Source organism: Salmo salar, chromosome 19 (assembly GCF_965601325.2).
Source record: "Salmo salar chromosome 19, fSalSal1, whole genome shotgun sequence".
NCBI lineage: Eukaryota > Metazoa > Chordata > Actinopteri > Salmoniformes > Salmonidae > Salmo > Salmo salar.
In genome coordinates this window covers 47,249,968-47,273,211 of record NC_138309.1, presented here as the reverse complement: position 1 = coordinate 47,273,211, position 23,244 = coordinate 47,249,968, and the positions used below count along the sequence as shown (strand labels likewise).

The 23,244-nt window shown below is 46.9% G+C and overlaps 1 protein-coding gene across 2 annotated transcripts in view; it reads right to left on the bottom strand.

Annotated features, from left to right (window-relative positions):
• The window catches only part of LOC106578871 (integrin beta-4), a 31,295-nt gene that overhangs the window by 5,369 nt on the left and 2,682 nt on the right, over window positions 1-23,244 (bottom strand). The window contains exons 2-34 of one of the 2 annotated variants that reach the window (XM_045702364.2): window positions 20,001-20,083; window positions 19,725-19,807; window positions 19,507-19,602; window positions 18,081-18,285; window positions 17,884-17,980; window positions 17,338-17,509; window positions 16,714-16,977; window positions 15,266-15,355; window positions 15,002-15,124; window positions 14,728-14,895; window positions 14,560-14,636; window positions 13,869-14,074; window positions 13,482-13,585; window positions 12,481-12,835; window positions 12,228-12,334; window positions 12,086-12,119; window positions 11,756-11,950; window positions 11,240-11,343; window positions 11,004-11,062; window positions 10,708-10,880; window positions 10,432-10,611; window positions 10,094-10,242; window positions 9,791-9,998; window positions 9,194-9,511; window positions 8,768-8,934; window positions 8,041-8,224; window positions 7,689-7,826; window positions 7,193-7,375; window positions 6,440-6,568; window positions 4,180-4,371; window positions 3,734-3,907; window positions 2,980-3,108; window positions 2,452-2,601 (exon numbers count right to left, since the gene is read on the bottom strand). In XM_045702364.2, the coding sequence (XP_045558320.2) occupies window positions 2,452-2,601; window positions 2,980-3,108; window positions 3,734-3,907; window positions 4,180-4,371; window positions 6,440-6,568; window positions 7,193-7,375; window positions 7,689-7,826; window positions 8,041-8,224; window positions 8,768-8,934; window positions 9,194-9,511; window positions 9,791-9,998; window positions 10,094-10,242; window positions 10,432-10,611; window positions 10,708-10,880; window positions 11,004-11,062; window positions 11,240-11,343; window positions 11,756-11,950; window positions 12,086-12,119; window positions 12,228-12,334; window positions 12,481-12,835; window positions 13,482-13,585; window positions 13,869-14,074; window positions 14,560-14,636; window positions 14,728-14,895; window positions 15,002-15,124; window positions 15,266-15,355; window positions 16,714-16,977; window positions 17,338-17,509; window positions 17,884-17,980; window positions 18,081-18,285; window positions 19,507-19,602; window positions 19,725-19,807; window positions 20,001-20,076 (5,089 nt within the window). In that variant the 5' untranslated portion in view covers window positions 20,077-20,083. The remainder of the gene's footprint in view (window positions 1-2,451; window positions 2,602-2,979; window positions 3,109-3,733; window positions 3,908-4,179; window positions 4,372-6,439; window positions 6,569-7,192; window positions 7,376-7,688; window positions 7,827-8,040; window positions 8,225-8,767; window positions 8,935-9,193; window positions 9,512-9,790; window positions 9,999-10,093; window positions 10,243-10,431; window positions 10,612-10,707; window positions 10,881-11,003; window positions 11,063-11,239; window positions 11,344-11,755; window positions 11,951-12,085; window positions 12,120-12,227; window positions 12,335-12,480; window positions 12,836-13,481; window positions 13,586-13,868; window positions 14,075-14,559; window positions 14,637-14,727; window positions 14,896-15,001; window positions 15,125-15,265; window positions 15,356-16,713; window positions 16,978-17,337; window positions 17,510-17,883; window positions 17,981-18,080; window positions 18,286-19,506; window positions 19,603-19,724; window positions 19,808-20,000; window positions 20,084-23,244) is intronic. The other variant, XM_045702365.2, reaches the window with a different exon arrangement.

Genomic DNA, 23,244 nt, shown 5'->3' with positions numbered 1-23,244 from the left:
AGGTTTCGAGGCTGACGTTTGGCAACTCGAACCTTCAGCTCCCTCCACAGATTTTCTATGGGATTAAGGTCTGGAGACTGGCTAGGCCACTCCAGGACCTTAATGTGCTTCTTCTTGAGCCACTCCTTTGATGCCTTGGCCGTGTGTTTTGGGTCATTGTCATGCTGGAATTCCCACCCACGACCCATTTTCAATGCCCTGGCTGAGGGAAGGAGGTTCTCACCCAAGATTTGACGGTACATGGCCCCGTCCATCGTCCCTTTGATGCGGTGAAGTTGTCCTGTCCCCTTAGCAGAAAAACACCCCCAAAGCATAATGTTTCCACCTCCATGTTTGACGGTGGGGATGGTGTTCTTGGGGTCATAGGCAGCATTCCTCCTCTTCCAAATACGGCGAGTTGAGCTGATGCCAAAGAGCTCCATTTTGGTCTCATCTGACCACAACACTTTCACCCAGTTGTCCTCTGAATCATTCAGATGTTCACTGGCAAACTTCAGACGGGCATGTATATGTTCTTTCTTGAGCAGGGGGACCTTGCGGGTGCTGCAGGATTTCAGTCCTTCACGGCGTAGTGTGTTACCAATTGTTTTCTTGGTGACTATGGTCCCAGCTGCCTTGAGATCATTGACAAGATCCTCCCGTGTAGTTCTGGGCTGATACCTCACCGTTCTCATGATCATTGCAACTCCACAAGGTGAGATCTTGCATGGAGCCCCAGACCGAGGGAGATTGACAGTTCTTTTGTGTTTCTTCCATTTGCGAATAATCGCACCAACTGTTGTCACCTTCTCACAAAGCTGCTTGCCGATGGTCTTGTAGCCCATTCCAGCCTTGTGTAGGTCTACAATCTTGTCCCTGACATCCTTGGAGAGCTCTTTGGTCTTGGCCATGGTGGAGAGTTTGGAATCTGGTCGATTGATTGCTTCTGTGGACAGGTGTCTTCTATACAGGTAACAAACTGAGATTAGGAGCACTCCCTTTAAGAGTGTGCTCCTAATCTAAGCTCATTACATGTATAAAAGACACCTGGGAGCCAGAAATCTTTCTGATTGAGAGGGGGTCAAATACTTATTTCATTAAAATGCAAATCAATTTATAACATTTTTGACATGCGTTTTTCTGCATTGTTTTGTTGTTATTCTGTCTCTCACTGTTCAAATAAACCTACCATTAAAATTATAGACAGATAATTTCTTTGTCAGTGGGCAAACGTACAAAATCAGCAGGGGATAAAGTACTTTTTTCCCTCACTGTATGTGAAGAGGAAAATATCCTGATGAAATGAAATATCCTAGAAATCACAATTGCTACGCATGGCAGTTGATTCAGTCAATAGCCTTAATGTCTCTCTTCCACCTGTCTGCCTTGAGCTCTCTCTATAGCGATCATTGTTTCAACTGGAGATATGGGATCAGCAATATGGTGCTATTTCACGATGCGTGGTGGTTACTTAGGAACTCTTGTCGTTCGCAATGGATGTTAAACAGTCTGACTTTCTGTGAAGTGATGGAAAAACTACTTTCAGAAGCTCCCCAGTTCATAAGTGGTGGTGAGATAAGACGATCAGAAATATAAAAAATATATATATTTTTAAATGTAACCTTTATTTAACTAGGCAAGTCAGTTAAGAACAAATTCTTATTTACAATAACGGCCTACCCCAGCCAAACCCAGACGACGCAAAGCCAATTGTGCGCTGCCCTATGGGAGTCCAAATCACGGCCGGATGTGATACAGCCTGGATATTATCAGACATCCCCAAATGGGAATGTTTATAGGTCAACATTTGCACACAGGCCAGGTACTTCTATGTGTGCTCTAGAAAAATATATACAAAATAAACATTAACAAACAAAGGGGAAACAATTCACACAATTAAACAATGAATACACATGAATTAGCAGGAGACAGAGAGCATTCTGCAGAGACAAAACTAGTAGTCTCTTCACCACACACCTCATACCACACGTCATTGTGTCCACATTTTAAATTAGGGATGCCATTTATGAAAACACTAAGCTGAGGTGTAGACCACAACTCATTTATTTTAGATAGGCCTACTACAGAAAATGCATGTGAAAGTTCACTGCCTACACAAGCCAAAACAATTCTGCAGGCATGCGCACCAATAAAGCTGCATTTTTTATTATTTGGGTCCGATACAGATCCGACCCAATTTGAATCTGATTCTACCTCATCTCTGACATATTTTGGGTCAGATCCGGTCCACATCGCATCGGGTAATGATTTTCAAATAAATTACTGTGTCCTGTCGATGTCGGATTGGAATTTCACAGATCCAATTCGGTTCGGATCTCATTTTGGGGATCCTATTCAACCAAACCTGACAACTATGATCACAGGTTCCAAGTGAAAAACAATATTCTTCTTCTGCACATCAACAAAACACAATGTGTTTAGAATGTGACACAAATGACCATGGGTCCATACCTCCATTGAGCAGCTGGTAGAGAACACAGTACCCTAAAACATCCCTGTCACAGTGGGGCTCCTGCCAGCTGATCTTCAGGGCAGTGGGGCCCAGGGCAGAGAACACCAGTCTGGTGGGGGTGTCAGGGACCCCAGGGGCCAAACGAGCATCTGGGGGGGGGGGGGGGGGGGGGGAGAAAAATAGGTCAATGAGGGGGAGAGAGAGATGGATTTAGGGAAAGAGGGTGGTTAGGGGTTAAGTGGAGTCAAAATTACAGGGGTTACATAGACTATTACAAGATGAGATAGGATTAATGAGAGGTGAGTGAGCGTGATGCAGAGAGAGAGCGAGAGAGAGAGGGAGAAAGAACTTTCCCTATAAAAAAAACATACAGCAAAAAACTGCTTCAGCAACACAAAGCCTTCCTGTCACACCAGCTATGGGCATGGTGAGCCCTACCATGAGGCCATAGTTTTTCTTTAGGCCCTGCTATTGTCCCAGTGGTGTGAGAGAGGACAGCTGAGTGTGCTGCAGACAGACAGACTCACCCTGGAGCACCCTGTCCAGGTTCAGTAGTGCATCGTTGACATCCTCAGACTGGGTCGTGGCCCAGAAGGCCTGAGACATACCGTAGTCGTACTGACTCTGTGTCTGAGTGGGACTGAAGCCATACGTACCTGAGAATGCACGGAGCAAGCAAAAATGGAGCAGGAGGAGGAGGAGGAGGACAGGAAAGGAAGTGAAAGAGTGGGAGAAGGAACAAAGGGAGGAAAAGGAAGGAGGACAGTGAAAGAGGCGAGGGAGGAGAGGAATGAAGTATGGAGAACAACAGGAGAAGAAGAGAGCGACAGTCAGCATAGCGCCTGCATAGCTCTGTGCAGCCACCAACCCCAGTAATCGATAACAGATATCCAAGCCAGCTGCTTCATGCACCTCATCAGTAAGCCTGCTGTAGATGATCTGTATATCTGACATTTATAGCCATGATTGATTCACACAAACAGATGAGCTTCTTTCAGGTTTTAACAGTAGAGGTCAGAAATATCTGAAAACTATGTGATGGCATCTTCCTTAGCAAAGACCTCATAGTCAAAGGCCCCCTTGTCAAAGACCTCCTTGTCAAAGACCTCCTATTCAAAGACCTCCTATTCAAAGACCTCATCTAAATTGGCTCGTTGTAGCCTCATGCCTGTGACCTGTGTCAGTGTGAACTGGAATTGATCGGCTCTTTACACTCCAAGAGCTGAAAATATGCTTTCAATGATGCTTAAAAAAATATGCTCCAAATGAATCTAATCTTACTTTGGCCATCTGTGTATCCAGACAATCCACTGGACAGGTCTCCTATGACGATGGAATCTCGGATGTTGTCGTCATACTCATAGTAACCTCTGTTCTCTGATCGCTTCCTCATGACAACATTCTCCGTGCGCGTCCCGCCCCCAATCACCTGAGTGCGGGAGAGAGAGTTTCCTCCTGTGGGAGAGGAGGAGACCAGTGATGACGACTACCAAATACAGAGATACTGAACAATAGAATTCTAGCAAACAGTACATTCTGAGTGCAAGGTCGGCAAACTTCTGGTGTCAACACGTTTCCCATTTAAACTCTAAATCTCCAAGTTTACTGAACTCTGTACAGGGTGCTGTTCTGGTGAAGACAAGCCAGCTGGAATTACTTGCCACTGTCATATCATCGTAAGTCAACAGAAAGATTAAAAAGCTGACACATTCTGCATCAATCTGTACCTTGTCCAGAGAGGTATGTTGTGGTGGACTCCATGGACATGGACCCCCCGGCCCCCCCTCGGTGGCTGGAGCTGAGGGTGGACATGGGAGACACCTGGCTGTAGCTGGATGTAGACATGTTGGCACTGCGCGACATGGAATTATTTCCCCCGGGGAAGAGGAAGTTCTGTTCCAACCTGCCGTTCATTGGTTCTGAAAGACAAAGATGCGGAGAGCCAGAAGAGAAGAGAAAGAACATCAAGAACATTCTGGAACCTAACATAACTCAAACCAAACATTCTGGAACCCAACATAACCCAAACCAAACATTCTGGAACCCAACATAACCCAAACCAAACATTCTGGAACCCAACATATCTCAAACCAAACATTCTGGAACCCAACATATCTCAAACCAAACATTCTGGAAACAAAATAATTGATTTAAGTACGTTAATAGAGGCAGATCACAACAAACTGCAAGAGAAACACCCACCTTAGACTGCACACAGGGACATACATACATTTGGTATCACCACTTTCACAGCCATGAAGCCTTTATACATAACCAGGTCACCCGTGATACAAAACAGTATTAGACGTCCATCCATGTCTGAAGACTTCAGGAGATGACGTGAAAACCGACCACAAGAGGCAACAGTGAGCGCTGTTACCTTCAAGTAGGTTTTGGTTTTGCTAGGCCTTGTGGACGGGGATGGTGGATGGGCGTAAGCATCAAAAGGGGCAAAAGGTAGCATGTTCCAAATCCAGCAATAGAAAGTTGTTTTGGAGATTTTTTTGTTTTAAGCCTATCCCAAACATTAACCCTTACCTTAACCATTCGGAGTTAATGCCTAACCTTAAGATTTTGAAGTTAATGCCTAAATGTAACCTTAAACACTTAGAAATTTGGAACAACTTTGAAATTTGACATTGGAGAAACATGGATGAACGTGTAATTCTGACGTGAGACTGTGAGAGCTTGTTGTATATACAAGCCCTACAACCTGCCTCCTTCCCAGAGCATCTCTCCACATAGAGGTGTAAAGAGCGCAGACAGGAGAGACAGACAGGAAAATCCTGTCATGACCATCAACTGGTGGTGGGGCAGTTGATGCCTGGAAGTGAAGACCCTTTGGGTGGGAGGGTTGAGGTGCAACAGGGGAAGAGGCCAGACCAGAACCAGGGGTAGGGGTAGATTGGAGGACGGAAACATGATGTTGATTAGAGATCTGAAGGCTTTGTGCAGACGAGAGGTGGTGGCATAGGGGCCACTGCAGCTGCATTGGGAGGTTTGTGCCCGGCGTACACAGTAGCTGGCATGCCATCTCTGTATCTGTCTGTCTGTCTGTCTGTCTATCCAGGGCGGTCTTCACCTTGATGGGGTATCTGTGTTCGGCTGGGTCGGGGGGTCTCGTCGCTGCTGGTCTCTGTGTCTGTGCTGAGGCGGTAGGGGATCACATCCACATGCCTATTCCAGGACACCGAACGCAGGTCCAGCTTGGAACCGACCAACTTGATAAAGCCTTGTTATGGAGAGGAGAGGCAGGCGGAGGGGGGGGGGAGGATTGATGGTTGGCATGGCAGTTGTTTTTGTGAAGCGAGGTGATTAGAAGGAGTTGAGAGAGGAGGAAGAGGAGGAGGCTGGATGTATGTGGATTCTGTGATATCTAAACTACAGAGCAATAATAGGAGAGGTTTGACTGGCAGGATGAAGCCTTGAAGAAGAAAATTAAGACTGGTATGAATACTGGCATGATAAAGCCATGAATAAGAATATGAAGACTGGCATGATAAAACCCAAAGCCATGAAGAAGAAAATGAAGAAGAGACACCAGTTTTGGATCTGATGGTCTTGTGAGATGTAAAATAAAGTCAGTTGTTAAAAGATACTTCAGAGAGAGTGGGGGGAGAAGAGAGAGAGAGAGGGGGAGAAGGAAATAAATAAAGAGAAAGAAAGAATGAAAACGGAGACAGAAAGTGATAGAGAGCAAGAACGATGGAGGAAACCCTCCTATCTGTCAGCCTCAACCGTGACACATTAAACCCTTTTTTAGGTTTATTTCTCTTTCTGCTTCAGTGAGCAGATGACTGGACTACAGAAGATGGATAGACATGTCTCTTTCAGATCAAAACAGTGAACTTCATCCCCATTAGCTGTTATTTAGCAACAACTATTCTTCCTGGGGTCCACTCAAAACACAATACAACTCCCAGTACACAACTGAAGCGAGACTGCAAAGAGACGCCAGGAAAGGTGGCGTAGTCTGCGGGTACCCACCTTCGTCTGAGACGCTGGGTCTCTTGGAGTCTGTTGGCGATCTCATGACCTCACTGCTGTACATCAGGTAGCCGTCGTACTCATCACCCGCCTCCGCATCGACTATAGGGATGTCTGGGATGATAGGGACTATAGGGAGGAGAGGAAGAGAGATGGATTAACGCCTCGATCACACCGACAGCATCATTGAGTTTTGGTACACCAGAAGTACATTGATTTCCAATGGAACGCTGCGTTTGCCGTTCAGAATTGCATTGCAGAGGCAGTTGCAGTGCGTTCTGTGTGTTGCATACGTTTGATTTATCCACCGTATTTTTATTTTACCTTTATTTAACTAGGCAAGTCAGTTAAGAACAAATTCTTATTTTCAATGACGGCCTAGGAACAGTGGGTTAACTGCCTTGTTCAGAGGCAGAACGACATATTTGTACCTTGTCAGCTCCTCTTGCAGCCTTTCGGTTACTAGCCCAATGCTCTGACCACTAGGCCAGCCTGCCGCCCCGTATGAGTCAAACTGGTAGTATGGTAAATGGTAGTAGAAGGTGAATGTTGAACTTCTGTTACATACATATCCAGATGATGCTGCCTACTATTTTGCGCAACAACGCTGTCGGTGTGAACGAAGCGTAAGACAAGCTTCTCTTGAAACATTAGCTTTCTGGTTTGCTAGACACAAACGTTTCAGCAGGTAACAATCAAGATCATACTAGATGCTTTCTAGACGGAACATCTCTTCTGCTCTTATTTACTCACTGGACATGGGTCTGGTGGGCTGGGAGGCCAGGTTGATGGTCGCTTCTTTGAAGGGACCCCAACCCACGCTGTTCTTAGCCCGGACCTGATAGCAGTAAGTCTGGGCCGACTGCAGGTTCTCAATCAGCAACATCCTCTTCTTAGGGTTGTCTATCTTCACCTTCTTAGCTGCACCCATTGGCTCTACAAAGGGAAGCGAGAAGGAGTGGAGAACGTGTTAAGGCTCGGACACACCAATAGCTTTTCCCGGCCCGAGAGTACTTAGTATCTCTAAACAGAGTGCCCGGCCATAATTTGCGAACAGAGTGCAAACCAATTTTACATTAGAATAGCATGAAAATGTTGTCAGTCAGACTAAGCACAGTGAGCCGAACGATCAGCAGACGAACGGCAGATCAACATTCGGTGTGGTGTGTGTCGTCCTTTAGAATGTCTTAGAAGCACAGACATCACTCCGAGAAATTCTGAGGTAATTTTGATTTGATCGGTCACTCACTCGTGTCGTCATTGATGGGCGTGTAGAGAACCTCGTAGGCGGTGATGACACCATTGGTCTCGGCAGGCTCCGCCCAGCTGACCTGAGTGACAGTTGGACTGATGACATTAAACGCCAGACGACCGGGCTCACTGGGGACTGGAGGATAGGGGAGGATAGAAAGTAGACAGGAAGTTAATCACAAGGTACGAAGGAAGAAAACTACCTACATAATGTTTGAGCTTACATGCTGTGTCAGACCCAACAACATTCAACTGAGAAACAAAAACGCTCCACAATCCTAGAATTGTAGTGTTTCAAAGAAAATATATGTAGTCCATCTTCGACAGGAACAGGATGTGACCTCACTCACCATCCTCCAGGGTCTTACAGGGCACCATCTCGCTGTAGTTTCCATCTCCCAGGGCATTGTAGCCACACACCTTCGTCTCGTAGTCACAATAGGGGTACAGGTTGGCCAGGTCAGCATGGGTTGTCTTCACGTTCATTGCAGGGGGGGCGTCAGCCTCAGGATCCCCATAGATCCAATACTTCACCTGGTGACCAGGGAGAATGAAAAATCATAAAGGGACCACAACCTTTATTTCTATATCTACTCTGGATATTTTTTGTACGTTTTATTTTCAAAGTACATGTTTAAAACAGCAGTTCAAAGTTGAGTGAAAGCGAAGGAAAATAATCTCCCATTTTCCACCAGTAAAAGTTGGCAGGTATGTAATCTATTGAGTTCCTCTGTTGATGACCGATGCTCCTTATGGAGTAAAGGGTTTAAGTCAAGGTATATCCAGTGCCGGCTGGCGGAAGGAACTATAGGAGGACGGGCTCATTGTAATGGCTGGAACAGAATGAATGGAACTGTATCAAACACATCAAATATATGGAAACCACGTTTGACTCCGTTCCATTCATTCCTTTCCAGACATTACAATGAGCCCGTTCTCCTATAGCTCCTCCCACCAGCCTCCACTGGTCCTGTATGACAGTTCCTCTCAGTACCTTGTAGTCCAGGGGGATGGATCCTGAGGGGGGTTCCTTACCTTGTAGTCCAGGGGGTTGGATCCTGAAGGTGGGTTCCTTACCTTGTAGCCCAGGGATTTTCCTAAGGGGTCCCAGTTAAGGCGAATGCTCCGGGGGCCGGTGGCTTTGGCCTTCACGTTGGTGGGAGAGTTGAGACGACCACCAGGGGACGTGGCTGTCTGGTTGATAAAGCCCGCACTCTTCTCCATCTGGGCATTGTCTGGAAGTCCTGAGGGGGAGGAGGAGAAGGGGAGAGGGGGAGGAGAGGGAGAGGAGAGGGGGAAGAGAGGGAGAGGGGGGAGAAGGGGGGAGGAGAGGGGGGGAGGAGAGGAGAGGAGAGGGAGAGGGGGGAGGAGAGGGAGGGAGGGAGAGGGACAGTGGCAAAAAGGGTTGTGCAACTTATTTTAGTGATGCACACTTTGTGCATCAGATTCCTTACACATACCCAATACTGTGTGTGTTTCAGTATCTGTTTCTGTGTGTATTACCTCCATCAGTAATAGTGACCATCGTTGTCTTCCTCTCTCCAACCACAGCTTTCGTACTGGGGTCAAACAGTTCCAGTTGGAAGGACTCTGGTTTTACCGGGCCAGGGTGAGAGCGTGGATCGATCACGATGTTCTTCTCTGTTTCCCCGGGACCAAACTTTAGGGGGCCGGACAGCTCGAAGCGTTTAGCGTTGCGGGTCCTCCAGTGGACGGTGGCGGGCCCCTCCTTATTGCGGGTGCGGACCACGGGGATGGAGTAGGTTGGGTCGGCGGTGGAGAAGTTCTGGGTGCTCTTCATAAACATCACCACACTGGGCTCTGAGGGAAGCAAAGGGAGAGGAAGTTTGTTACGGCCATGTTAGAGAGGAGGAAGTTATGGCTGGCTTTCCAACCACATGTGGCCATTAGCCAAGCTCTCAAAACCCATGGTAATAATGTCTGGGACATTTGTGTCCTGATGGAACAGAAACATTGCTACATTAAAACTCTGGGATAATCTAAACAGTATAGTTTATTTTTTAATGCTATGTGATACACCCTGGTCTCTGTCCTCTCACCTGGTTGGTCAGTGATAGTGAGAGTAGTATATAACCTCACCTGGTTTGTCAGTGATGGTGACGGTGGTTCTGGGGTAGCGTCCCAGCTTTGCACCTTGTCTTGGGTTACTGAGGTCCATGACAAATTGTTTGACCTGTGTGTCCTTCAGCAGACCATCTCCCTCTCCCATCTCCAACAAACGAACAGGGACAGTCTGCTGGGTCTCCCCTGGCCCGTAGGACAGTTCCCCATCCACTGTCACATAGTCCTGGTGAGAGACGGAAGAGTAGTTATGAGGATGGAAAAAGAAAGTAACTTAGACAAATGAAAAGTGTGATATCTCTGTCTTATAGCATGTGTTACCTTCTTGTCCTTGGCGGTGAGGTCTCGGGTGCGGTAGCTGACCTGTGCGTGTCCATCCTCTATGATCTCTCTAGTAATGGGGATGTTAGCCACTTTGTCCTGTCGGCTGTAGGTGTACGAAGGCTGGAGGAACGACATAACACTCTTGGCTGAAGAGGGGAGAGAGACAGTTTTTAGCTAACTGAGGTGAGGGGAAGAACACAAAATAAACCAAAAGAATATACATATTCACTGGAAGTCAACGGTTTATAATGCTGTATGGTTTTGAAGCACCGTGTAAGTGTGTGTAAGAGTAGAGAGGTCAGGGGTCAGATAAGATATCTCTGATTGGCTCTCACCGTGTTCTTTGATGATAGTGATGCTGACGAAGCGTTTCCCTATCTCAGCGATGCCCAGAGGAACGTCCACCGCCTCCACCTGCAGCTGCTTCTTATCATCATCTTCCTCCTTGACGAAGAGCGGCACGTGCACATCCACCGTCTCTACCCCCTCCTGGAACTCCACGGCACCAGCCGCCTCTGCAGAGAGCCAGACAGAGAGAGGGAGTGAGTTAGGAACTCCCACACACACCCACACACACACACACACACACACACACACACACACACACACACCTCTGTCTGTGGCCACTGTGTAGTAGCCCGGCACCACTTTGAGATCCTGGAAGTTGCCAGACTGGACGTTTTTCTCAGTCAGTTTGACGATGTTGGGGTAGCTGGAGCGAGGAGCAGACAGAACGGTGTCTACGATGGCGTGGTCAGCTCTTTTACCAGCATTTCTCTGTAATCTGAAACACAAAGACAATATCAGTAATGATGATATGACAAAACATGATTTAGACAATGTTCAGAAAAAAATTCTTTATTGTAATAAATTCAGGAAGGATTAAAGGTTGAAATTAGTGTCTCACCTAAATGTGGTGTTCTGAACTCTCTGGGTGCCAGGAACCTGCTTGTACACTTCATTCAGCTAAACAGAGAACACACACAATCCACTGTCACAAGGATGAGCATACAGTAATGTATACATACACAGATTGCTCACACACACACACACACACACACACACACACACACACACACACACACACACACACACACACACACACACACACACACACACACACACACACACTCACACACTCACGTTGTCATCAACCTCCCTGCGTAGCAACTCAGTGTCTCTGGCGTCGGAGCGAGACAGACTGTCTGTGAACAACCTGTTCAGACGCAGAGACAGAGGGAACTGGACTATAGATGGAGGACAAAGAGGAGGAGAAGAGGAGGTGGGGAGGAGGAGGAGAGGACAGAAGGTGGAGAGGAAGTGAAGAGGGGGAGGAGAGGATGTAGGGAGGAGGAGGAGGAGGAGGAGAGGAAGACAAGAGGAGGAGGAGAGGAAGAGGAGGAGAGGAGGTGGGGAAGAGGAGGAGGAGGAGGGGAGGAGGAAAAGAGGAGGAGGAGAGGAAGAGGAGGTGAGGGGAGGAGGAGGAGGAGAGGAAGAGAAGAGGGGGAGAAGAGGAGGTGAGGGGAGGAGGAGAGGAAGAGAAGAGGGGGAGAAGAGGAGGTGGTTTAGGGTCAGGTTTTCATAACAATGTAAACCAGGAAGTTCTAGTGATAACTCCAACCAATGGGAGAGCTGGAATTTGAAACATTTTACACTCACTGGTCTCTTTGGGGTTGGGCTGAACCTGCGCAAGCGGATGATTGGGCGATCGGTGGACATTGTCGGTGATCTTCCAGCGAACCACGTCGGTGCTCTTGGGTGGGCCGGTCCTCACTAGGGGCGTGTCTAGGTGGTCAGAGGTGAGCATGGATTGGCGGAGCATGTACTGATTTTCCTTAAAGCCAACCGTACGACCTGAAGACACAGGGACACACATAGGAGAACACATGTTCAATCACACAATGTAATATGGCCTGGAAACATGGTACAGTAACAGGCACAGAATGATACATAAATCTTTCTAACAGGGACATTGCACGTGTTGCTCACCTCTTCCACAGCATGGCAGCAAAGCAAGACAGGACTGAAAGAGAATGAGAGAGGCAAATAGAGAGATTATTTCCGTCATAGTATGGCAAAGGTCATGGTTGGTTGTTCTAAAGGTCATGTTATGGTTGTGTCTGGACATTACCTTGCAGCAGGCGCAGTACTTCCAACAGCAGAGCGACAATAGACCCAGCAGTAGCATGAGGAACATGATGAGAGGGATCAACCACAGGAAGCCAGCAGGGGGACACTCTAAGGGGACGGACCACAACAACATCAACATCACAACCAGGATGCAGGTCACCACACGGTGAGCTTGTCCGTAACAAAGCAGGCAACCCCCATAATGGTATTGACGTCATATAAACCAAGGCAGGAAGATATGAACGTTGTCTCACCTTTCTTCTTGAGCACCTGGACCTCCAGCTCCTTAACAGCCTGGTCCTCAGGATAGTCCACGGTGTAGTGGTAAGTACAGTCATCATCCTCGTCACGGAAACTACACGCCTCAATCACCTCTTTATTTTCCTTGAGCTCTTCCACCATGACCACTTTGAACTGGCACTGGTCGCACTTGTCGCTGTCCTTCTTCTCTCCGGTCTTCCAGGCCTGACACTGGACACAGCTCCTTTTGTCCTCACACATCCCCAGCTGGGCCTGGAAGTTAGCCTCGCAGGTGGGGGTCATGGCCAGGCCAGAGTCCTGGCACTCACAACGACCACACTTACACACACCCCGCCCGTTACAGACACCCTGAGAAAGGTGGGGTGGGGAGTAGTGGTTAGATCAGTCATGACCAACAATATGGTAGAAATCTGGAATGAGAGAGAGAGAGGGAGAGCGAGAGGGAGAGAGGGAGAGGGAGAGAGCGATAGAGAGAGAGACATAAAGAGAGAGAGACACACAGAGAGAGAGAGAGACACAGAGAGAGAGAGAGACACAGAGAGAGAGACACAGAGAGAGAGAGACACAGAGAGAGAGAGACACAGAGAGAGAGAGAGAGACACAGACAGACAGAGACAGAGAGAGAGAGAGAGAGAGAGAGAGAGAAGGGAGAGAGAGGGAGGAAAGAGAGAAACAGAGAGAGGGAGAGAAACAGAGAGAGGGGGAGAAACAGAGAGAGCGAGAGAGAGAGAGAGAGAGAGAGAGAGAGAGAGAGGGAGAGAGAGAGAGAAACAGAGAGAGGGAGAGAAACAGAGAGAGAGGGAGAGAGAGAGAGAGAGAGAGAGAGAGAGAGAGAGAGAGAGAGAAACAGAGAGAAACAGAGAGGGGAGAGAGAGGGAGGAAAGAGAGAGAAACAGAGAGAGGGAGAGAAACAGAGAGAGAGGGAGAGAAACAGAGAGAGAGGGAGAGAGACAGAGGGAAAGAAACAGAGGGAGAGAGATTATGTAGTGCTCACCCCTTTAGTGTCCAGACAGGTCTGGTTGCTCATGGGACACTCACAGGCCGGTCCCTCCCAGCCCTCTGCACACGCACACTGGCCCATGAAGCAGCGACCACGGTCTAAAAGAGAGAGAGAGAGAGAGAGAGAGAGAGAGAGAGAGAGAGAGAGAGAGAGAGAGAGAGAGAGAGAGAGAGAGAGAGAAATGGTTAGAATCTACTTCAAGTGCTTGACACTTTCACATACACTCACATAGAAGTTTAGGGACCACAAACGGTATTGATGACACAGTTGTACACTCCTTATGACAGCCGCATTGTTGTCTTCCGAGAGAAAGCGTTATTCTAAAGCAAAGCGGTGTGACGAGCTTGCTGTCTGAGACAATGACGACAGCCCCACACTCACCGTTGCAGAGGAAACCTCCGTATCGTTGACACTGGGACTTGTCAAACTGACAGAGGGGTCCCTCGTACTGGTCCGTGTTGTAACAAACACACGTTCCACACAGGCAATCTCCTCGGCCAGAGCACGGCTCCTCCACGCCAGGACCCCGACAGGAAGTTCCCGGATCCGTCGACGCGCTGGCAGAGCAGTTACAGAATGGACCCAGCCTGGGGAGAAAGATTTATACTAATGTTCTGTCTTCTGTCCAAGAATATTTGATTCCTAATTGGCATATATATCTCCTCACCTCTCTACCATACTAGTTGATGTATATATCTCCTCACCTCTCTACCATACTAGTTGATGTATATATCTCCTCACCTCTCTACCATACTAGTTGATGTATATATCTCCTCACTTCTCTACCATACTAGTTGATGTATATATCTCCTCACCTCTCTACCATACTAGTTGATGTATATATATCTCCTCACCTCTCTACCATACTAGTTGATGTATATATATCTCCTCACCTCTCTACCATACTAGTTGATGTATGGTGAGCGTTCTGTGCATCACTCGATGGTGGGAGAGGCCGAGTTTCCCTTCTTACTATGTAAAGCGCTTTGAGCACTGGAAAAACACTATACATCCAATCCATGATTATTATTTTATATGTGAGAGAAAGTAGCTTCAGTTGTGTTTGTCTCACCAGCCGTCGTTGCACTTGCACTTCCCACAGACCAGGTCTCCATGGCCTGTACACCTCACTGCGTTTGGAAATGGATTCTGAGGGAAGCAGAGATAGAGAAGGAAAGACAGTGTTAGATACCAAAACACAGTTGAGCGTTTATGTGTTTGTTTGTTTGTATCTTCACACCTTCTCACAGTCGCAGGTTTTACAGAGCACTTCAGCGTTGATGTTTAGAGCTGTGCTGAAGGTTGTTGGTTTGACTCTCATCTTCCCTTTTTTGTCACCCTGCTCCAGACTACACACATGTTGTTCCCCAACCATCTCATTGGCCTTGACACGCACCTTAAACTTCCCCTGGAAAACACAGAATGGGTTAGTGTGAGTGTGTGCGTGCGTGCGTATGTGAGTGTGCGTGTGTGTGTGTGTGTGTGTGTGTGTGCAACATGTAATTGTTTCTTACTATTTGCCCAGGCTTGACTTTGAAGGTTCCTGTTTGTGCAACATTGCCACTGTAAGACAAGACCTGAGCTTCTATAGCTTTAGGTCTGTCCTCAGCACGGATACTGATCTTAGAACGGATATTCTGAGAGGACAGAGATGGACAGTATTATTAGGACATCTGGCTTTCCCAATAGCCCGTAGGGGGGATACATAAAGGGGAATCAAATGCAATTCATGTGTCCATTGCGCAACACCTGTTAACTTTAAACAAGCCCATTCTTACCTCGAAAGCTTTCTCCATGATATTGAGGATGTTAGCAGAGTCTTCCTGTAGCAGGCCCAGCTCAGCGATGGGGAAATACTCATGAAGCTTCTACACAGGAGAACCCACAATACATGAAGGGGTTATCTGCAATGCTACAGATGAGTTAAGTGCTCACAGAACAGACAGTGGCTAAACTCAGTGGAATAAGTATACTTTAGGAGTGAAAATGGGGATGATGACGTGTTTGTAGGGTTAGTATGGTGCAGGGTTCAGGTTATAAATGGTGGAGGGTTCAGGTTAGTATGGTGGAGGGTTCAGGGTTCAGGTTAGTATGGTGCAGGGTTCAGGTTAGTAAGGTGGAGGGTTCAGGGTTCAGGTTAGTATGGTGCAGGGTTCAGGTTAGTATGGTGGAGGGTTCAGGTTATTATGGTGCAGGGTTCAAGTTAGTATGGTGCAGGGTTCAGGTTAGTAAGGTGGAGGGTTCAGGTTAGTATGGTGCAGGGTTCAGGTTAGTATGGTGCAGGGTTCAGGTTAGTATGGTGCAGGGTTCAGGTTAGTATGGTGCAGGGTTCAGGTTAGTATGGTGCAGGGTTCAGGTTAGTAAGGTGGAGGGTTCAGGTTAGTATGGTGCAGGGTTCAGGTTAGTATGGTGGAGGGTTCAGGTTAGTATGGTGCAGGGTTCAGGTTAGTATGGTGCAGGGTTCAGGTTAGTAAGGTGGAGGGTTCAAGTTAGTATGGTGCAGGGTTCAGGTTAGTATGGTGGAGGGTTCAGGTTAGTATGGTGCAGGGTTCAGGGTAGTATGGTGCAGGGTTCAGGTTAGTAAGGTGGAGGGTTCAGGTTAGTATGGTGCAGGGTTCAGGTTAGTAAGGTGGAGGGTTCAGGTTAGTATGGTGCAGGGTTCAGGTTAGTATGGTGCAGGGTTCAGGTTAGTAAGGTGGAGGGTTCAGGTTAGTATGGTGCAGGGTTCAGGTTAGTATGGTGGAGGGTTCAGGTTAGTATGGTGCAGGGTGCAGGTTAGTAAGGTGGAGGGTTCAGGTTAGTATGGTGCAGGGTTCAGGGTAGTAAGGTGGAGGGTTCAGGTTAGTATGGTGCAGGGTTCAGGTTAGTATGGTGCAGGGTTCAGGTTAGTAAGGTGGAGGGTTCAGGTTAGTAAGGTGCAGGGTTCAGGTTAGTATGGTGCAGGGTTCAGGTTAGTATGGTGCAGGGTTCAGGTTTGTAAGGTGCAGGGTTCAGGTTAGTATGGTGCAGGGTTCAGGTTAGTATGGTGCAGGGTTCAGGTTAGTATGGTGCAGGGTTCAGGTTTGTAAGGTGCAGGGTTCAGGTTAGTAAGGTGGAGGGTTCAGGTTAGTATGGTGCAGGGTTCAGGTTAGTATGGTGCAGGGTTCAGGTTAGTATGGTGCAGGGTTCAGGTTAGTATGGTGCAGGGTTCAGGTTTGTAAGGTGAGTAGTAGCTCTGAGTTCTTACCTCATAGTAGGTGAAGGAGTAGTTTGTGACGGCAAAGATGGGGATGATGTTGTGTTTGCCCAGCAGACGGACCAGGGTGGGCACAGAGGGGTAGTCCTGCCTGGTGTCCTCTGTGTATTTCCCATCGGGGTCCAGGTGGCACTGCTCGTCATTGCGTGGCATGATGCCAGCCAGCACGTTGGCACCGTCACTCTCGTAGTGGAAGGCCGACTCGGTGGAGAAGACCAGGAGGTGGGTGGCATGGTCACGCCAGCCAATCTTTTCCTGGAGGGGAGAGAGGGTAGGGGTAGTGAGGAGAGGGGGAAAGAGGGAGAGAGGGTAGGAGGAGAGAGAAAGAGAGTGTAGGGGGAGAGAGAGAGAGGGTAGGGTGAGAGAGAGAGAGAGAGAGAGAGAGGTGTAAGGGAGAGAGGGTAGGAGGGGAGAGAAAGAGAGAGAGAGGTGGAGGAGAAGAAAGGAGGTAAGGAGAGAGTTATATTTAATTATTTAGAGCCTTCTGAAGAATTTCACACAGTGGTGCATCACAGTTAACTTTACTAAAGCAAGCTTCAAATAATCAAACATCCCAAATGGTACACCAAAGATGGCTGCTTGTCCTTTCTAGTAAATCTAACTCTATAGTCCTACCCCGCAGACTGTAGCCTGCAGTATGGCGTCGAAGCCCCCCTCTGGAGCATCCAGGTTGCCTGAGATCCTCTCCTTCTGCAGCTTCTGGGTGAAGGACTGCAGGTCAGAGGTCAGAGTGATCACATTTCGGAACGAGAAGGGAGGGTCGCTGTTGGGCCACGGCTGGGCCAGTCTGGAGAGGAAGAGGAGGGAAGGGGGGGTTAGGAGAGGAAGAGGAGTAGAGGGGAGGGCGGGGGAGAGGAAGAGGAGGAGAGGGGAGCACGGGGGAGAGGAAGAGGAGGAGAAGAGGGGAGCGCGGGAGAGGGGAAGGGGGAGAGGAAGGGGAGGAGAGGAAAAGTGGGAGAGGAAGGGGAGAGGGGAAGAAGAAGAGGAGGAGAGGAAGAGGAGGAGAGGGGAAGGGGAGAGGAAGAGATAGAATGAGGGACCATGAGTATGATTAGTGTATAAATGCCGAACTTTTCATACGGTAGTGATGTTTGCTTTTGGGTCTGTGTGTGTATATCTGTGTCTGTATGGAGAGGATTCTAATAGTTAGAAAGTTCTTACTTGGTCGGTCTCATGTCTGTCTGGGGCTCCACCACCTTGTCCACAAATTTGCCGAAACCGATGGTGTAATCATCAGACAGCTTCCCCACCAACTCAGCTATACGGAGAACAGAACACATCACCAAACCACACTATCCCAGTACTACACTGAAGACAATGGTTTTACAATTCCACTCATTGTTCCCCCTCTAACTTACCCAGCTCAGCACCCATCCTTTTGAGGTTGTCCAAATCATCCTTCATGGAGTTGGAGAAGTCCATGAGAATATAGAGGTCGAGAGGTCCTTTCGCTGGTTCAAACACCTCCATCTCAATCTCTCTCTCCTCCCCTGGCAGCAGAATCATGGACATATCCTGGGGGGCCACCTGAGAGCGCTTCATCAACATGTCAATCTTCTGGTTCTAGAGAGGGAGGGAAATGGAGGGAGATGGGGAGATGGGGAGATGAAGGGATGGAGAGAGGGAGAGAGATGGAGGGAGGGAGATAGAGAGATGAAGGGATGGAGAGAGAGAGATAGAGGGATGAGGGAGAGAGATAGAGGGATGGAGGGAGAGAGATGGAGGGATGGAGGGAGAGAGATAGAGGGATGGAGAGAGAGAGATAGAGGGATGGAGAGAGAGATAGATGGATGGAGGGAGCGAGATAGAGGGATGAGGGAGCGAGATGGAAGGAGAGAGAGAGATGGAGGGAGAGATAGAGGGATGGAGAGAGAGAGAGAGAGAGGGATGGAGGGAGATAGAGGGAGGGAGATGGGGAGATGAAGGGATGGAGAGAGGGAGAGAGTTGGAGGGAGGGAGATGGAGAGATGAAGGGATGGAGAGAGAGAGAGATATAGGGATGGAGGGAGAGAGAGGGATGAGGGAGAGAGATAGAGAGATAGAGGGATGGAGGGAGAGAGATGGAGGGATGGAGGGAGAGAGATAAGAGGGATGGAGAGTGAGAGATAGAGGGATGGAGAGAGAGATAGAGGGATGGAGAGAGATAGATGGATGGAGAGAGAGATAGATGGATGGAGGGAGCGAGATAGAGGAATGGAGGGAGCGAGATAGATGGATGGAGGGAGCGAGATAGAGGGATGGAGAGAGAGATAGAGGGATGGAGAGAGCAAGATGGAAGGGGAGGGAGAGATAGAGATAGAGGGATGGAGAGAGAGAGAGAGAGGGATGGAGGGAGAGAGATGGAGAGAGAGATATAGAGGGATGAGGGAGAGAGATAGAGGGATGGAGGGAGAGGGATGGAGGGAGAGAGATGGAGGGATGGAGAGAGAGATAGAGGGATGGAGGTATGGAGGGAGCGAGACAGAGGGATGGAGAGAGAGATAGAGGGATGGAGGGATGGAGATAGAGGGATGGAGGGAGAGAGATAGAAGGATGGAGGGAGAGAGATAGAAGGATGGAGGGAGAGAGAGAGAGGGAAGAGTGAGTCATGTCTATAACATGGTAAACTTTAGGAGTGACCGGTGCTCCAACCTCAGCAAAAAGCTTGTGACTGTAACAACTGGAGGGACGCTTGTGGTCGAATGTACTGCAGCCAAATGATGATGATGATATTACAGTGGTAACCAGATGACTAGACTAATGAATCCATGTAGTAAGGATTACTGTGATTATGACAAAACTTACTTTCTCCATTGACACACTGCCTTCGGCCGTCACCGCGCCATTACAGCCGTGGTCTATGATGTTCTCCAGAAGGTCACAGCGGGGTCCATCAAAGATCTGTATGTTAACACAAACACATGGGTCGCGTTGGTGTTTACCGCTAAATGTGTCTGTGTGTGTGTGGGGGGGGGGGGGTTAAGCTGTGTCTGAAGGCAACTGGAGTAATAGTTTCTTCTCACCTCGTCTGGGCAGTAGGCACAGCCCTTCCCTGACTGGATACATGCTGAACAGGTGTTAGCCCTTGCAGCCAGGCAGTGGTTTACTACAGGACAGAGAATCATCAGAAACATGAAGCTATTCCTTGTAGTATGACTATAGAATTCCAGTTTGGATTCTCAGTAAAGATGACTCAGCCACATGAACAAGATGGTGTCTATTGACATATTAAAATATCCCAAGTCCACACTGCAATAACACTATGTAAAAATCACTTGATTCATTAAAATGATTCTCACCTTTTTCAGCGTAGCTACTGGCCGTGAGGACAGCAAGTACAACCCCCACCAAGAGATGTAACGTCCATCTCCCCATCTCCCCCCTGCAACACATACACAGGTCATGAGCTTTCAACCTTCACCACGGGATAGATACACTCATGACCAGGTGAGGTAGGAGTAGGTTATAGTTTCCCCTTGATCGATGGTCAGTCTTGTGTTTCCACTCCGTTGGAGAAGTCAGGTGGTCCTCGATCTGTGCGCCTTAAACAACTTCTACTTGGAGAGGTCAGTATCATCAAGCGGACTCAAAGAGTCTCATCAATCTCATCAATTTCAGCCTCCAGTATTGCCTCCTGTGCTGCGTTATCAGCCTCCTGCATTGTAATTTCCCCCCAGTGACCTCAGCACCTGGGTATTCCTCTACAGAAATATTATGGTGTTACCCAAACCACCTGGCTCTGTTCTCTCTGTGGCCTTCCCACAGGCCTTACACTCCTACAGAACACAGAGACAACAGATGGGTAAAAGCACTGAAGTGTGACTGAGATACAGTGAGCTCCAAAAGTATTGGGACAGTGACATTAGTTTTTTGGGGCTCTGTATTCCAACACTTTGGATTTGAAATGATACAATGATTATGAGGTTAAAATTAGAGACTGTCAGCTTTAATTTGAGAGTATTTTCATCCACATTGGGCGAACTGTTTAGAAATAACAGCACTTTTGGAATATAATCCCCCCATTTTAGGGAACCGAAAGTATTGGGACATATTCACTTATGTGTATTAAAGTAGTCCGAAATTTAGTGTTTGGTCCCATATTCCTAGAACACAATGATTACATCAAACTTGTGACTCTACAAAGTTGTTGGATGCATTTTCTGTTTGCTTTGGTTGTGTTTCAATGTATTTTTTAATGGTAAATAATGTATTGGAGTCACTTATTGTAAATAAGAATAGAAAATGTTTTTAAACACTTCTACACTCATGTGGATGTTACCAGGATTACGGATAGTCCTGTGAATGAATTGTGAATAATAAGTTAGACGCACAAATATCACACCCTCAAGACATTCTAACCTCTCAATATCACAATAACAGGGGAAGTTAGCATTTTTTTGGGGGGGGGGGGGGTTATGATATTATGTGCATCTAACTTTCTCACTCATCATTATTCACGATTCATTCAGGATTATCCGTAACCATGTTAGCATTAATGTAGTGTTTAGAAACATACTATATTCTGATTAACAATAAATAGAGTCACAAACCAAACTTAATGTAATCATTACGTGCTAGGAATATGGGACCAAATACTAAACTTTTGACTACTTTAATACACATAAGTGAATTTCTCCCAATACTTTTGGTCCCTTAAATGAGGGGACTATGTACAAAAAGTGTTGTAATTTCTAAACGGGTCACCCGATATGATTGGAAATACCCTCAAATAAAAGCTGACACAGTCTGCACTTTAACCTCATAGTCATTTTATAATTTCTAATCCAAAGTGCTGGAGTACAGTGCCAAAACAACCAAAAATGTGACACTGTCCCAATACTTTTGGAGCTCACTGTACTTTGGGGGAATGTTCCTCCAGACATCAAGACATGTTTTATGCAAATGTTGTGCGCAAAGAGCTACAGTCTAATGCAGTAGTATATATATATATATATATAGATAAATCAGATTCATATTTCCCCATCGCACATTATCCTGTAATTGTTTATTTTATTCATAATTCTCTACATTCATACGTTATAATGAAGCTATAGTGTTATAATGTAGTCTGTCGTGTTTAGCTTCAGTGTTCATAGTGTACATACTGTATGTGGATTGTGTAAATTCTGAGTCTATACTGTACATATTGTCCGTATATTTGTCTGTCTATATTCTGTTTGTGGCAGCACCATTTATTTAACCAGGTTAAATTCACATACATGCAAATGTATTTGGCAAATAAAGGTGATTCTGATGCCACACTGATTTATCTCCACAGAGAATCTTACATTTTAAGTAAATGCTGACCAGTGGAGGCTCCTCAGAGGAGGAAGGGGAGGATTATCCTCCTCAGTGATTCATTAAAAAAAATAAAAAATATTGAAACATTTAAAAAGTTATTGTTTTTGAGAAAACTATACTAAATATATTCACGTCACAAAATAATTGATTAAAACACACTGTTTTGCAATGAAGGTCTACAGTAGCTTCAACAGCACTCTGTAGAGTAGCACCATGGTGTAGCTGGAGGACAGCTAGCTTCCATTCTCCTCTGGGTACATTGACTTCAATACAAACGCTAGGAGGCTCATGGTTCTCATCCCCTTCCATAGACTTACACAGTAATTATGACAACTTCTGGAGGACGTCCTCAACCTATCAGAGCTCTTGAAGCATGAACTGACATGTTGTCCACCCAATCAAAGGATCAGAGAATTAATCTAGTACTGAAAGCATAAACTACATCTAGCTAGCACTGCAGTGCATTAATGTGGTGAGTAGTTGACTCAAAGAGAGAGAAAACCAATAGTTGAACAGTTTTGAAAATTAAAGAAAGCAAGAAAGAGATATATATATTTTTCACTTTCACTTACTTAGCATTAAATGCAGCTAGCTAGTTTAGCCTACTCAAACAAAGAGGGATGCTATGTTAGCTAGCTGGCTACGGCTATCCAACACTGGAACTCTTCCAAGTCAAGGTAAGCTTCTGGTCTGATTCATTTATTGCCACCAGGGCCTGCCGGTGTAACTGCTGAACTGCTTGCTGCTGACTGTATACTGTACTGCATGGTTTACTAACATGTTAGTTCTAGTAGCTATGCTGACTATGAAGTGACAACGATGTAGGCTGTGTGTAGTGGTTAGCGGTAATAATATGAAGGTTTGCCTTGGAAGGTTTTTTCCGCCTTGTCACAGACAGCTGATGTGTTATGCACTGAAGTCCACAAGGGAAGGGAAAAGGTGAAAGGAGGAGAGTGCGTAGATAGATGCGAGAAGGAATTATATGTACAATAAGCTGTTTGTATGTGGCTGCTATGAAAGTGAACTGTGTTTATGGGTGATCAGGTGTGTATTCATTGCACCAATTCTGTTGAAAAAGATTTCTTAAACGGAAGCAAATGAATAGAAACTCTTGTTTGCAACTGTTAGACTAATGACTACACCCTAGATCAGCTAGATGCGTGCAAGGCAGTATTAAAGTGTGCAAGGCAGTATTAAATATGTCACTGTCACCTTGATTACTCAAATTTCTCTCGACCTGAG